Source organism: Cornus florida, unplaced genomic scaffold, assembly GCF_030987335.1.
Source record: "Cornus florida cultivar Cherokee Brave unplaced genomic scaffold, ASM3098733v1 CherokeeBrave_3.0.0_Hap2_Chr09, whole genome shotgun sequence".
Classification (NCBI taxonomy): domain Eukaryota; kingdom Viridiplantae; phylum Streptophyta; class Magnoliopsida; order Cornales; family Cornaceae; genus Cornus; species Cornus florida.
Genome location: NW_026775579.1, coordinates 2,262,675 through 2,277,834, shown reverse-complemented (window position 1 = coordinate 2,277,834; position 15,160 = coordinate 2,262,675). Strand labels below are relative to the sequence as shown.

At 37.9% G+C, this 15,160-nt stretch overlaps 1 protein-coding gene across 5 annotated transcripts in view; it reads right to left on the bottom strand.

Annotated features, from left to right (window-relative positions):
• Nucleotides 1-1,533: 1,533 nt before the first annotated feature.
• The window catches only part of LOC132273436 (type IV inositol polyphosphate 5-phosphatase 3), a 93,272-nt gene continuing 79,645 nt past the window's right edge, over nucleotides 1,534-15,160 (bottom strand). For 3 of the 5 annotated variants that reach the window (XM_059774392.1, XM_059774393.1, XM_059774391.1), the window contains 3 exons: nucleotides 14,719-14,861; nucleotides 7,393-7,627; nucleotides 1,534-1,933 (listed from right to left, as the gene is read on the bottom strand). In XM_059774392.1, coding sequence (XP_059630375.1) covers nucleotides 1,907-1,933; nucleotides 7,393-7,627; nucleotides 14,719-14,861 — 405 coding nt within the window. In that variant the 3' untranslated portion in view covers nucleotides 1,534-1,906. Of the gene's footprint in view, nucleotides 1,934-7,392; nucleotides 7,628-14,693; nucleotides 14,862-15,160 lie in introns of those variants that run through there. The other 2 variants (XM_059774394.1, XM_059774395.1) reach the window with 2 other exon arrangements.

The following is a 15,160-nucleotide window of genomic DNA, read 5'->3' as shown; positions in this document are numbered from 1 at the left end:
GTAGTTTCTTTCTCCTCCTTCAGTTTATAGTTAAGAAGCACGAACACTTTTATGAGTTGTTGTGCCCGTGTTCGACACCGACACTCCTAGATACGTGTCCTCCTTCATGGCCGTGTCCATTATTTTAAAAAATATATATTATTATTTCGGACACTTGACAGACACATCTTAAATACTTGATTGACACATCTCGAACACTTGATCAATACATTCTGGACACTAGACCAGAACACCCGACACTGTCTTATATAAAATAGATACATGACGGTCTTGAAAACAACATTATAAACATATCTTGAAGTTTTCACCTTTCAAAAACAAAAACATAACTATAATAACAAGATAAGATGGTAATATCATATATATAATATACTCTGTAACATATTCTTTTTTATATTCGAACAGCATCATCCTCTAACTTATGTATCTTTAATTAATTATATATTAAAGTTCTATGGTCGTATCGTATAAATAATTTATATTTATATTAACCATGTTTATGCCGTATTAGTGTCTTACTTTTTAGAATATAATTTATATTTATATTAACCATGTTTATGCCGTATTAGTGTCTTACTTTTTAGAATTTGACTTGCATGTCGTATTGTAATCGTATTCATACTTCATAGATTTACATCATCCCCATAAACACTAAGGACCACGGTGTAATTGTAGTTTTTGACTTCTTAAAAAATCCAAGAGGTTGAAGTCCCCATAAGAACAAAGTATATGAATGTGTTTTTCACCGAGATATGTTAAAAAAAAAAAAAAAAAAAAGACGTGTATCTCCCTTTTTTTTTTTTTTTTTTTTTTAACGTGTTAATCAACATTAAAAATATTATTCGCTAGTATTGATTAAACTTGCTTGCTGTGGTAATTCATATGCACCGTCAATTGGTAAAAACCATGTCATCATCATGGGTTAAACCATCCTAGTAGTGAAGGTTACACTAACACGGGTAACCTAGACAAATTTGTAAACCTGAGTAACAAATCACTTCCAGTCACTTCCAGCTTACTATCACGCTATGCTTCGAAACACTGATTTGGCGGTTTGGATTTGAAATTAGAAGAAATTTAATTTGTACTAAACTTCTTATAATCCCAAATTTAAAGCACCGATTCAATGATCCCAAACACAACATTAGTAATACCAACCAGAAGCCATGTTCTGGTGTTTCAGCTGCATTAGAAAGAGAGAATAAAATAAAATTTACTTCCAAGCAAGACTTTTAAGCAAGAGCATAAATCAGACTAGTAGCTGCTCGGCCATGAGCTCTTAAGCTAAAAAGTGTGTTGATACAAAATAGATTACTGATAATTCCACTAAATTCCATTCGTCAGCAAAACAGATTTAGGTTCTCAATTTTTGGAAAATAATTAGAATTACATACACAAACATTCGCTGTACCGACTCTGACAAGTCCTTCAGTGCAATAGAGGGAGTACCAACAGAAAACGAAAGATTATTATTTCATGACAAACATGATATACACACACATCAACATAATTCAAATGCCTTGGAAACTGATTTTCTCTGAAAAGCAACCCCACCTCTCAATTTTTGGAAAAAAAAAAAAAAGAATTACATACACAAGCATTCGCTGTAATGACACAATATGACATGTACATTCAGTGCAATACAGAGCGTACCAACAGAAAAACGAAAGATAATTATTTCATGACTAACATAAAATATATATATACATACACACACCCCAGCAGAATTCAAATACCTTGGAAACTGATTTTCTCTGAAAAGCAACCCCCCTTATAAATAAATAAAAAACGCGCGCGCGCACACACACATTTACACAGTAACACAATGACTTCGATAATTGAACAGCTAAAAGTGGAAGAATAATTATAAGGTATACCAGCTCCTCATCTTGCACCCTAACCTTTATTAACGCGCTTCCCAATCAGACGCATCCTGCATCAGTGGACAAAAATCATATTCAGACAGATCGTGAAACCTAGTGTGAAAGAAGCCTAGTAATTTTATTTTATTTATTTTTTATTATTACTTTTCCTTGAATGTGGTGTAGAGAAGAAGGGATGGATGAGACATGGTTAAAGGAAATCATAATGTCCTTCATTCTTGTTGCTTGGTTGGATGGAAGAGAAGGGAAGTAGATAACACCCTACTTTCTTTGTCAATAGAGAAGGGAGGAGAGAGATTGTTAATATTGGGTTTATCTAATATTTGTGAAGGATAATATTGTAATTTAAAATTTCAATAACAGTCCTTCATCTCTTCCATCCATATTTGGAGAGAAGAAAATTTGTAAAGTAGGAAAGATGACTCATCCATCCTCCTTTATCTTCTTTTCTTGTCTCCTCTCTACCAAACCAAAGAAATTTGTTTCTTCCTTCCTATCTCCCCTTCACCCCTCTTCCTTCCTTCCTACCACACAAACCATAAAGTACAAAGAGTGTAGCTTATGAAGCTAACACAAGAACAGAAATGCTTTAAAAAAGGAAAGGACAAAAGTCAAAGAAAATCTGAATGGAAAGACCAACAGAATGGAGACCCTCCATGCAAGTATCAATAGCAATCTGATCTGCACTTCTGCAATGAATCACGAACGTAAGAACCTAGAAAGTTAATTCTTTATAGCCCAAACACTTTTGAGTAATTCAATGTATGTGTTGGAATCCACATTTTATTTGCCCGTAATTCCGGGTCCCGTGATTAGTGGATCAAGATTAATTAGGGATTTTAATTTATTTAACTTTATTTTATTCCTTTAACTATAAAAACAAGTCCTGCACTCAATTAGAGGCAAACAATTACACAATTTATTTTTTCTCTTTTTGGTATCAGAGCCTTAGACAGACGCAGCCCTCTTTTCAAACCACTCGCCGGCACCACCCACCTCTCTCAACACCTTCACCCACTGCACTAGACCCCACCCCACCTACGCCCTCTTTCCTTAGCCTTCAGCGATTCCCCCCCTTGGGAGTCCAGCCTACCTGCGGCTCCCTTGGGAGTGTTCTCTCTTGGGTTCAAACCTCTCTTTCGGGGTATTTTTCAGCGAATAGATGTGATGTGGCTACCCTTCTTTGATGATTTCAAGCTATCGGTGTGTTCGGTAGCATCTCCGTGAGCTTTTGTTGTGTCTTCAGCAACTGGTTTGTTGGTGTTTGCAGCGATTTTCCTGTCCGAGAAACTTGTAAAGTTCTTTTAGTTTTTTTTTCTTTTGTCTTTTTTGATGGGTGATTCTAGGGGAAAAGATAAAGAGGTTGTTAGCATATATGATGGTCACAATTTATGGAATGACTTACCATATTAGTATAGATTTGCTTATGCATATGTTAGCATATATGATAGCCATGATTTATGGAATAACTTACCATATTAGCAGAGATTTGATTTAGATTTGATTTAGTTTTTTTTCTTGTAATATGAACATGTGCTTTTATTTTATCTATAACTAATAGAACTGTGACTGAGTGATATATATCATTCAAGCCTTTACATATTATAAATCTCATTCAAACCTTTTACATATTTCTCTTCTCTTTCTTCTTTATTGTATTTCTACTTGGTATCAGAGCCAGGATTGTCCGACTGCAATAAGGGCATTGCGAGTTCGGCATCACTCATTCGGGAATGGTCTAAGGTGACATCGCCCATCCAGGAGGTCTGTGTCGGGTAGGCAAGTTGGTCCAACCTCAATGAGGACGTTGCGAGTTTGGCACCACCCATTCAGAAATGGTCTGAGGAGACATAGTTGTTTCTTTTTATGATCTGAGGAGACATTGTTGATTCTTTCTTCTACATTGTTTAAACATATGTATAAAGGGGAATGGTTTGAGAAGGCACTGTTGATTCTTCCATCTACATGTTTTAAACCTGTGAAGGGGAATGGTCTGAGGAGACATACTGTTGTTTGTTTACGGTCTGAGGAGACATATTGTTGTTTGTTTGCGGTTTGAGGAGACATTATTAATTGTTTATGGTCTGAGGAGACATTTTTGGTTTATTGATCGACATTTTTAATCTAGTCAGATTTGCACAAAGCAACTTATAGATTCTGAAGAAGGGTGCTAGCAAGACCGTGTTTGAAGATGCGTTGTCCAAGTTGGGCATTTCAGATATCCACGCACCAACTTCAGGGGGAGTGTTAACATTTATGATAGCCACGATTAATAGAAGCCTGATGGTATTGTTGACCGTCTCAAAGCTCGACTTGTTGCTAAAGGCTACACTCAAACTTATGGCCTTGATTATACTGAGACGTTCTCTCCTGTGGCCAAACTGAATTCTGTTCGTGTGATAATCTCTCTTGTAGCTAATCTAGACTGGCCGCTTCATCAACTTGATGTTAAAAATGCCTTTCTACACGGTGACCTTACTGAGACAATCTATATGACTCAACCACCTGGGTTTGAGTCTAAGGGGGAGTGTGTGTGTCATCTCAAGAAGTCTATCTATGGCCTTAAACAGTCCCCTTGTGCATGGTTTGAGAAGTTCAGTAAAGCAGTGGTAGCTCATGGTATGATCAGAAGCTAGGCTGACCACTCTCTCTTTTTTAAGAATACGAAACGTGGAATTGTGATTCTTGTGGGTGACAAAGATGGGATACAAGTTCTAATCCATCACTTAAGTTCTAGCCTCTTTACTAAGGATTTGGGTAAACTTCAGTATTTTCTAGGAATTGAGGTGGCTCGGTGGAAGCAAGGCATTAGTCTTTCTCAGCGGAAGTATACTCTTGATCTCTTACAGGATACTGAATATCTTGGTTCAAAACCTGTAGCTACACCCATGGAGACTAATGTAAAACTTAAGGTGGATGATGGTGACCCACTCGATGATCCAGAGATGTATCGGAGACTTGTAGGTAAACTTATTTACCTCACAATCACTCGTTGAGACATCTCCTATGCAGTCAGTGTTGTGAGCCAGTTCATGACCAGTCCTCGGGTACCTCACATGGAGGCAGTTGTACACACCTTGAAGTATCTCAAGGGTGTTCCGGGACATGGTCTGCTTCACATCTTCGGATTGAGGGATACACAGATGCATATTGAGTCGGTTCTCCTTCTGATCGACAGTCCACTTAGGGTTCTCTCTCTTTCAACAAGAAGCAATCTGTAAATCATCTAAATTGGAATGGAATTCCTAATTATAAGCTATCTTACAACTCATCAAATCATCTAATTTTGGTATGCAGATCACCTCCTCTGATAACCCCTTCCCCTCCCCCCCCCCCCCCCTCCCCCAACCCAAAAATAAATAAATAAATTGATGTTGGTGAATCCACAAGCATCAATTTGTCAACTAAGAACTGGTGACGAGTCTTAGTTAAGGCTTTAGTGAAAATATCTGTAGTTTGGAAATCTGTTGACACATGAGGCAAAGAAACGAGATGATTAACATAGGCTTCCCGAATATAGTGACAATCGACCTCTACGTGTTTAGTCTGTTCACGAAATACTGGATTTTCTGTAATCTGTATGGCACTTGTGTTATCATCAGCATGTAGAGAAGTAGGATTTAATTGAGGGAAACCTAATTCATATAGAAGACGATGAAGCCAAACGATTTCAGAATAGGTAGAAGACATGGCTCAATATTCTACCTCGGTAGAAGATTTTGAAACTCGTTCTTGTTTTTTGCATTTCCATGACATAAGGGAGCCATTGAGATACATGCACCACCCCGTTGTAGATCAACGAGAATCAGGACAACTTGCCCGGTCAGCATCACTATAAGCTATAAGTTGGAGAGATGAACCAGCTTTATAAAATAACCCACACTCTGGAATGCCGAGTAAATAGCGAATGATCCGTTTGACAGCTGCAAGATGAAGGTGTCGAGGTTGATGCATAAACTGACACAACAAATTAACTGCATAAAAAATATCTGGTCTATATGTCGTAGGATCAGAGAGTAGTTGGCCTTCATCTTTTTTATACTTGACATTAATTTCAAGTGGAGTGTCTAATAGAGTTGACTGCTCGAGTCCAGCCAAGGCAATAAGATCTTTGGCATATTTGGTCGTCTCATTTACTTGACGAATACTACGCCAAATTTGACTTTTGCAATTAGTGTTGTAAGTCAGTTTATGCATGCTATGCGTTCGTCACATTTGGATGTAGTCTACTATATCTTGAGATATCTCAAGACGTGTCCTGGTCTTGGCTTATTTTATGCATCGGGTGGTCAATCTGGAGTGTCATGTTTTACAAATGCAGATTATGCAGGATCCAAAACATACAAGCGTTCTATTTCTGGATTATGTACTTTCTATGGCTGTCATCTTATATCATGGAAAAGTAAGAAGCAAGCAGTAGTGTCTAGGTCATTCACTGAGGCTGAATATCGTACTATGGCACATGACACGTGTGAACTTATATGGCTTCGATCTCTTGTTACTGAGTTGGGATCCGTTGTGGAAGATTCTTCTAAATTGTTTTGTGATAATAAGTCTGCTATCATGCTTGCTTCTGATTCTGTTCTCCATGAGAGGTCCAAACACATTGAAGTTAATATTCACTTCATTTGAGAGAGAGTTCGTTGTGGTGCTATTGTTCCAGTGTTTGTTCGTTTGTCTGATTGAACGGACAATGTGTTTGCTAAGTCAATGGGGCCATCTCTACTTCAGTCCTCAATTGGCAAGCTGGGTTTGATTGACATCTTCGCTCCAGCTTGAGGGGTAGTGTTGGAATCCACGTTTTATTTTGTCCCCGTGATTCCGGGTCCCATGATTAGTGGATCACAGTTAATTAGGGATTTTAATTTATTTAACTTTATTTTATTCTTTTATTGTAACCCTAGTTGGTAAATATAAATACAAGTGTTCTCAATTAGAGGCAAGCAATTACACAATTTATTTTTTCTCTTTTGTATGCAATCAGGAATTGTGTAGAGAACTTTTACTTCTGTATCATTGTTGTGAATTTCTAGAGCAGTTTAATATCAAAACTGAGAGTTACTCTGCACTTGTCCTCTACTATCACTACATTCTTATGATCTTGATCACACTTAAATTATAAAAGGGGTCATTACTCAATGTGGTCCTCGGATTTAAAGGCGCATGGAGGGGCGGACTGGATAGTGGATACAGACCTAACGTTTGACATTATTTCCACTCTCAGGATTCGAATCCACATTCTCATGTTTACAGCCTGCATTTTTTATCAGTGCACCAAGTTGCTAATAGAGGCTACTTGTCAGGGATTAAAATCCTCTCAGGCGCAGCAGTACATCTGTCCCAACCGGTGAGGAGAAAGTTGGGATGCACCTTAGGAAAAAGTTGGGATGCAAGGCCAAACGTCACAACATTTTCCTAAGGTGAGGAGAAAGTTGGGATGAAAGAATGAATGAATGAAAGAAAAGACCTTGTTATTCTTGCAGTTTAAATACATGCATAGACCACTCACCTCTCCTAATCTTAAATGGCTCACTCCACCATCAATTCCCATATCTGCTACAATTTCCTCCTCTTCCATTTCTGCATCAGTGAACGTGAGGGCGCGTTGGAGCTTCCTAGAACAGAACACCTCAACCTCTACAATATATGAAGCAGTCACAGGTCGATGATCAGAAAACCTTAGCTCCGTTCTTCTATAACCCAGTAGCCTCATTCCCTTCCCAAATGAAAGAATGCGGTCACACCTAAAAGAATATGCATCAAAGAAAGTTTAAGGAACCTACTGATTATCAAAACATAACAGAAAAAATCAAATCACCATAGACACGAAATGGAAAATGGAGCACTTAGTGACGAAGCGGAATGTATGAAACGTTCACAAAGGAACAAGAAACAACTTTGAATCCACAAAGTTAAAGGAAAATTGCAAAGCAATCTTAAATATTATTAATCAAAGTTTTAATTCTACTCTTGCAATACATTAATATTTATACCTAATATTGTAAGAAAACCTAGAAGCAAAAAGGAAACTAAAAAACAAAAGAAACCTCTAAAAAAAGCCCAAAAATAAATTCTCTAAAAATTCTGAAAAAAATAAAATAAGAAACCTAATCACTAAAAACTACTGAATATAAAAATTTAGAACAATCCAACTTCGTTTCGACCTCTAACAAAAATCTGAAAATATTCTGCAGTCTCCCTAACAGACTCAAAAACATGATTTCGGAGTCCTAAACGAAGGTTTTCAGCCGGAAAACAACAGGGCCCATCAATGGTCGTTTCCACCCAAAACATTCCTTAGTGGTCGAAACGGACTTATCGAACTGATGAAAATTCTGTCGTGCATCATTAGGATTAAATAGATCTGGATTTTCCTAATCTTAATTTGTTATATTTTACGTCTGGTGTTGGCCAACCATGTTAACATTTTCTCTTTGTATTTCTTTAAGACACAAACCTTTTTACAAGTACATTCCCTAGTGTCTCTCTATCTTTCTATATATATATATATATAGTTACAAATAATAGAGAGAGAGAGAGTAATAGGATCTGAATAAACATAAAACATTTTATTTGACACCCAACATTTTGTGAATCCATATTTATAAGTATAATAAATATCTATGTTTAAATTTGAAAAAAAAACTAGATAATAGAGATAAGAGATACTGCCTTAAATTTCAAATTTTAAAAAGAATCCTCAAGTAATTTGAACTATCAGATATATCTCTCCCTAAAAAAAATTTCAAGGAAACAGCGTACTCAAGAATTTAAGGAAATTTGATCTTGCCTTGTCTTGTTATATATGATTGCAACTTGGCTATTAAGACTTTTAAATTAATGATAATACCTGCTTTAATATGATTTTTGGTTTATGGGAATGCAGTCCTAAAGCTGTTCATAAAATTAAACTATAATTGCATGTAAATATTGATATATATATATATACATATACATATACATATATAAACACATGCACGGCATGAGAGCACTTTCAGTATATTATTCATCTATATACAATTCAAGACTAGTGATTGAATGAATGCTGAACAGTAGATATGTACAAGTGGCATACATTACTGGTCAAATTCACATATTGTCAATATGAGAACTGAAAATGGTGATTGGATCTGTGTAATATATCATTCAGAGAATATTATACTCATATACATTCAATAATAAGAACTGTTGTAGAGATTTGATCCATGAGTTATATATCACTCACAGAATAACATATACATATATATATATATATATATATATATATATACATGTTTATATGCAAGGTTAAAGAAATCATAGGGTTGTGTAGATTCATGTACTGGTGTAGAATGGTTGAAAATCTTTGAATCTAATGATTATGGATGGATTCACGCCAGATCTCATTATGGGTATTGACCGAAACTTGTATATATACAGATATAGGTTTGTAACTGGTGAGCATTTGTAAAGGTAGAAACATGAATATGAGGCATAAATTGACATTAAAAATGAAATTATAACTATGTTCTATGATTTACTTATGAAACCCTAAGATTTTGGGGTTGAATAAGGTCGGATTGGTGGTCATCCATGGCTGAAACAGTAAGCTAGGTTTGCTGGTGCATTCTGGGCATAAAACTGGGGAAGAAGATGGGTCTCCTAATTTTCAATGAAGCCCACTCGCAGGGTTGGCGTGTGGTAGAGAGTGTGGGCCACCTCGATGCCATTTTGGGTCCGGATTTGGCCTATTTGGGTCCACTTTCCAAGCCTAACATTTTGGTCCCACCCTCAGGTCCATTCGATAGTATAGAGTTGCGCAAGGTCAATCTTCTAGACCTAGAGAGGGGTGAATAAGACTTGCTTAAGACTTGAACAAACTTTAACTACTTTTTGAATCTTAACTAAAACTATTAGAATGTTAAATTCAAAATAAATTTGTTAATTAAATCTTATTCAATCCATCATGCTAATTATCATACCAATCAAACAATAATAGACTGATGGAGTATAAAGTATGAAACAAGCCACCAATGCTCAGGCTTTGTGGATTAAACAAAATTCTTCCACCGCTTGGCTAATGCTCACAGAAGAGGCAATCACATTGGGAGAATGCACTTTGATGGCATTTTGGTTACTAGGGAAGAGGACATTCGGAATGGGCTTGTGTTGTTCTATGAACAACTTTTCACAGAGAATGCTACTTGGAGACCTTCGTTGGATGGGCTCGGGTTTGGGGGAATTTCAGAGGCTGATAAAGATTGGATTGAGAGGCCATTTGGGGAGGAGGAGGTGTTGGAGGCCTTGAGGAGTTGTGATGGGGATAAAGCACTAGGGCCAGATAGATTCACTCTTGCTTTTTATCAGCAGAACTGGGAAGTGGTGAAGATAGAAGTGATGGCAGCCATTCATTCTTTCTATTCTGATGGGATGTTCGAGAAGAGCCTTAATGCGTCTTTTATTACCCTTATTCCCAAAAAGGGAGGTGCTATGGAGGCTAAGGATTTCAGACCAATCAGTCTTGTGGTTGCAGTCTATAAGATCATCGCAAAAGTGTTACCAATCTGCTTGAGGAGAGTACTGGATGGGGTGATCTGAGTCACAGAATGCATTTGTTGGAAGTAGACAGATTCTAGATTCAGTCTTGATTGCTTGCAAGTGCATTGAGGCAAGGGCCAGAAGCGGTGTTCCAGAGATAGTATGCAAGTTGGATGTTGAAAAGGCCTACGATCATGCTAGCTTGGAGTTTTTGATGTATTTGTTGCGAAGGATGGGGTTTGGGCACAGATGGCGGAAATGGATTTATCACTACATTTCATCAGCTCGGTTTTCAATCTTAGTGAACAGCTCCCCTGCAGGCTTTTTTGCTAGTTCTCGTGGTCTACGCCAGGGAGATCCTCTCTCCCCATTCTTGTTCATCATTGTTATGGAGGCATTTAGTAGAAGGGTGGAAGAGCTTGGATTTATCCAAGGATTCTCAGTGCGTAGACCTCCCAACCAGTTGACAATCTCTCACTTGTTTTTCGCAGATGACACAATCGTTTTTTGTGATGCTAGAGCTGATTATTTGAGACACTTGAGATGTGTGTTGGCCTGTTTTCAAGTGGTTTATAGGTTAAAGATCAATATTGGGAAGAGTGAGATAGTCCCAGTAGGGAGGGTTGAGGAGATTCAGGAGTTTGCAGACATCATGGGATGCGGTGTTGGTTCTTTTCCGAATTTGAATTTGGGGCTTCCCTTGGGGGTGTCATCGAGAAGATTATCAATTTGGGAGCCGGTGGTAGAAAGATTTGAGAGGAGGCTTGCGGGGTGGAAAAAGCAATACTTGTCGAAAGGGGGGAGGCAAACGCTTATGAAAAGCACTCTTTTGAATTTGCCTACATAATTTATGTCCCTATTTCTGATGCCTAAGACAGTGGTTCAAAAACTTGATGCGATTCAGAGAAATTTTTTATGGGGAGGCATAGGAGATGAGTTCAAATACCAAGTCAATTGGGAGAGAGTTTGTACTTCTATTTTGAAGGGAGGCTTGGGGATCCATAAGCTGGATGTGTTCAACAAAGCTTTGTTAGGCAAATGATTATGGAGATTTGGGGGCGAGAGGGAAAGAGTATGGAGGCGAGTTATCTCCTGTCGCTACGGGAAAGGAAATGGAGGGTGGTTTTCTAGGGAAGCGAGAGTCCCAACAGGTAGTCTTGGAAACTCATTCGAAAGGGGTGGGATGAGTTCTCCAAACGTATCAGGTTCAAATTCCGAAACAGAAGACACGTCAGATTTTGGGACAACCAATGGTGCAGGGATTTTGCTTTGGCTTCTTGATTTCCTCGCCTTTTCGGGATTTCTGTGAATAAGCATGTTGTAGTTGATGGAAGGGTTACATGGGATGTGCAATTTCGTAGAGAGTTTCAAGATTTGGGGGATTATGGAGGTCAATGATTTCCTTGCATTGTTGTATTACCAGGTGGTGGAGGGTGTGGGAATGGATGAGATGGTGTGGAAGGCTTCCTGAAAAAGGGTGTTTGAGGTTAGATCTTTTTACCAGAATCTGATGGAGACTCCCAGCCAACCGTTTCCTTGGAGAGCTGTTCAGAGGACGAAAGCCTACGCCTCTCCTCTCCCTCTTTCACCGCCTTATTTCCTCTCTCTCTCTCTCTCTCTCTCTCTCTCTCTCTCTATATATATATATATATATATATCGTCACAGCCCCTTCCCTCTTTCTTTCTTTTCATCGCAGACTCTCTCTCTTCTTCAAGCCGCTGCTGCGACAGTCCTAGGGGGAGCCAATCTCCACTAGGTTCGACCCTGTAGGGGTATTCCCTTAGGGCTAGTTTGGTGTGCAAGAATTAAATGGAATGGAATGGAAATGAAGCTAGGAATGGAATGGGAATGGAATAAAATGGGACTGATGATTCCCATTCTCCTGCTTGGTTGCAAACATGGAATGTGTAAAAATGAAATGATGATTTCCATTCACTTGTTTGGTTGGGCTAATGTAAAAATTGGAATAGAATGAATTTATATTGTTTTCTCCAAATTACCCTTTATCATTAATAAAAAAAATTCAACTAAAAAATTAACATCCTAAAGAAATTTTTTCCAATCCAGTGGTAGGAAAGAGGTCTGTAGAGTGAGAGAAAGTAGAAAGAAGAAAGAAACTGGGCAAGTGAACAGAGGTGTTGGAGATTGGGGCGAGAAAAGGCAATGGGGAGAAGGAAGCGATCGAACAAAGGAGAGGATGGATCCGATTTGATCGGCGACGACGAACGGCGGTGATCCAAGCTCCGTTTTAAATTTCGTCGGTGAAGTTGCAATGTTCGGCGGTGAATCGGTGGGTTGTGGACGGAATAGGCGAGCAATGGTGAGACTGACGGCGATCAAGGACGACGGCGGTGCTGCACTTACCGGCGAGGTGGGTCTGAATTGAGCTTTTGAATCATCAGCATGGACGAACGGCAAGATGGCGGTGAACTGATGGTGAGCATGAGAGGATGGACTAGTGAGACAATGGGTTGGGTTGGGTTGGGTTGTGCTGTGTTGTGTCCTTGTATGTTCCACCGTCGAGAGAGGAGATGATTATGGCGGTGGGGGAAGAAGGCTGGATTATGGAGAGGAGTAAAACAGATCTGGTATGAAGGGGGTAGATTGGAAGAGAACAAAGACGTGATGGGAAGAGATGATGAACAGTTTCTTGGTCATAATTTTTTTAATATTATTCCATGTGGGAATGGAATCCTCATTCCATTGTTAAAGAGAGGGAATGAAATAGTGGGAATGGTCATTCCCAGAGAATAAAGCATTGATTCTCATCCAACTTCAATTTAACCTACCAATACTAATAAAAAAAAAAAAAAATTAACCTTGGGAATGGAATAAAAAGCATTCCCATTCCCTCTTAATTGATTCCATTCAGCCGCACCAAACTAGCCCTTATCAGAAGACGTGTTTGCAATTTTTTGGGGCTGCCGGAATATTCGGCAACTTTTTCAGATCGGACCGCCGTGTCTCTGGCTTCTTGGTTTGATCAAAATCAGATTTATTCCTCCTTTATTTGAAATTATTTGTTATCTGAGTTGTTCTATTTACTATTATGACTTATTCAAGTAATAATAAAGAACCTCTCTCCAGCGCAACACACACAGATTAAACGAGTTACTAGTGTGCTGTTGAATGGCCATAATTTTACATCCTGGTCTCGTTCCCTCCGCCATTATGTTGGTGGAAAAGGCAAATCAGGGTGGCTTTTGGGTACTGGAAAGATGCCAGATATTAAAGATCCAAAATATGCTTAGTGGGATATGGACAATTGCACCATTTTAGGATGGATGTTTAATTCTAAGGAGGAACGAATTTATAATATATTTATGTTTTGTGACTCTGTTCATGACTTGTGGACCGCTTTAAATCAAATGTATGCTCATTCTAGGAATGATGCTCGTATTTTTTAATTACACCAGGATATTGCTAAGGCCTCGCAGGAAGGCCTGAATTTGTCTGTAGTTGATTACTTTAAGTATTTGAGATCTCGTTGGGAGGAACTGGCTCAATATGAGAGTGAATTTCCTCCCAAGGCAGCCTCTCTTCTTGTCAAACGTCTTGACCGCCAGCATACTTATCAGTTTTTTATGGCATTACACCCAGAATTTGAACCACTTAAAGTCTCAGAATTTGGACCTCGATCAATATCGAGGTATACTGCATAATTGAGACGAGAGCTTAAAAAAGGTCGAGCATTTTGATGGATGGATCAAATTCTAAATCAAATCATGGAATCTAAAAACCCTATGGCACAAAATGTATGAACCTTAAATTTGGTGAGTGCAAAAAAATGTCAATTTATTTTTATACATTTGGTGTAGAAGATTACGCACTAGTCCCCAAGTGTAGCTTGAATTCCATCTTCAACCATGACCAAGCAAAATGTTAATTTTAAAAATATTATAACTAAAATAAAAATAAGAAGAAAAAAGTTTTGACTCTAGTTTTGATTCATGAAACAACCACATGAAGAAATTATTCAAATAACAGATTAGTGCAAATAGAATGATTAACACAGAAAAACTAGCATGCATAATAAGGTGTGGGTGTAAAAGACAAGGAAACAACAAAAGGGACATGCCAATATTACTGCAAAACAGATAAACAACTAATGAAAAAAAACAAGAACAAAGGAAAAACAAAACTAAGATACATGGATATAATTTGCCATGAGGGAATGAGGGATCATTCAAACAGAAAACAAAAACCAGCCACAAACAGAAGAAAAAAAAAAAAAAAAATGCTTCTATGTAGAGACAATCAAAAGAACTTATTATGAGCCGATATAGATAAACCTGTGGAGAGTTTGTAGATGCATACCATGCCGGAGTTCGCCTCCCAGCCTTTGGATCCTCGCCATAGTACTTCTCTGAATTTAACTCATATTTATAAGTTGGTAGAAAATCTAAAGTACCTTCACACCATCCATCAAATGACCGACCTTTTTTAAGCTCTCGTATAAGCTGCCAGTACAGGAATGTCAACATATTTAGCAACCAAACTTCAAGTAAACGTCATTTCAAATACCATTTAATTCAGAAACCAACTATATGTAAGTCAAAGTTGGAACAGAATCATCGGATTTCATCAATCCAGGAGAAGTTATTCTTTTAATACTTATCAAAAAAAAAAAAAACAAACTTAATCTTCTAATAATTAATATTTAATAAGTAAACAATTCTAATAATTTATCATTTTTGAGAACGCGTTCTGAGGTCCATGGTGAATAATTTATAAATCTAACAGCTAAAAAGTAATAATT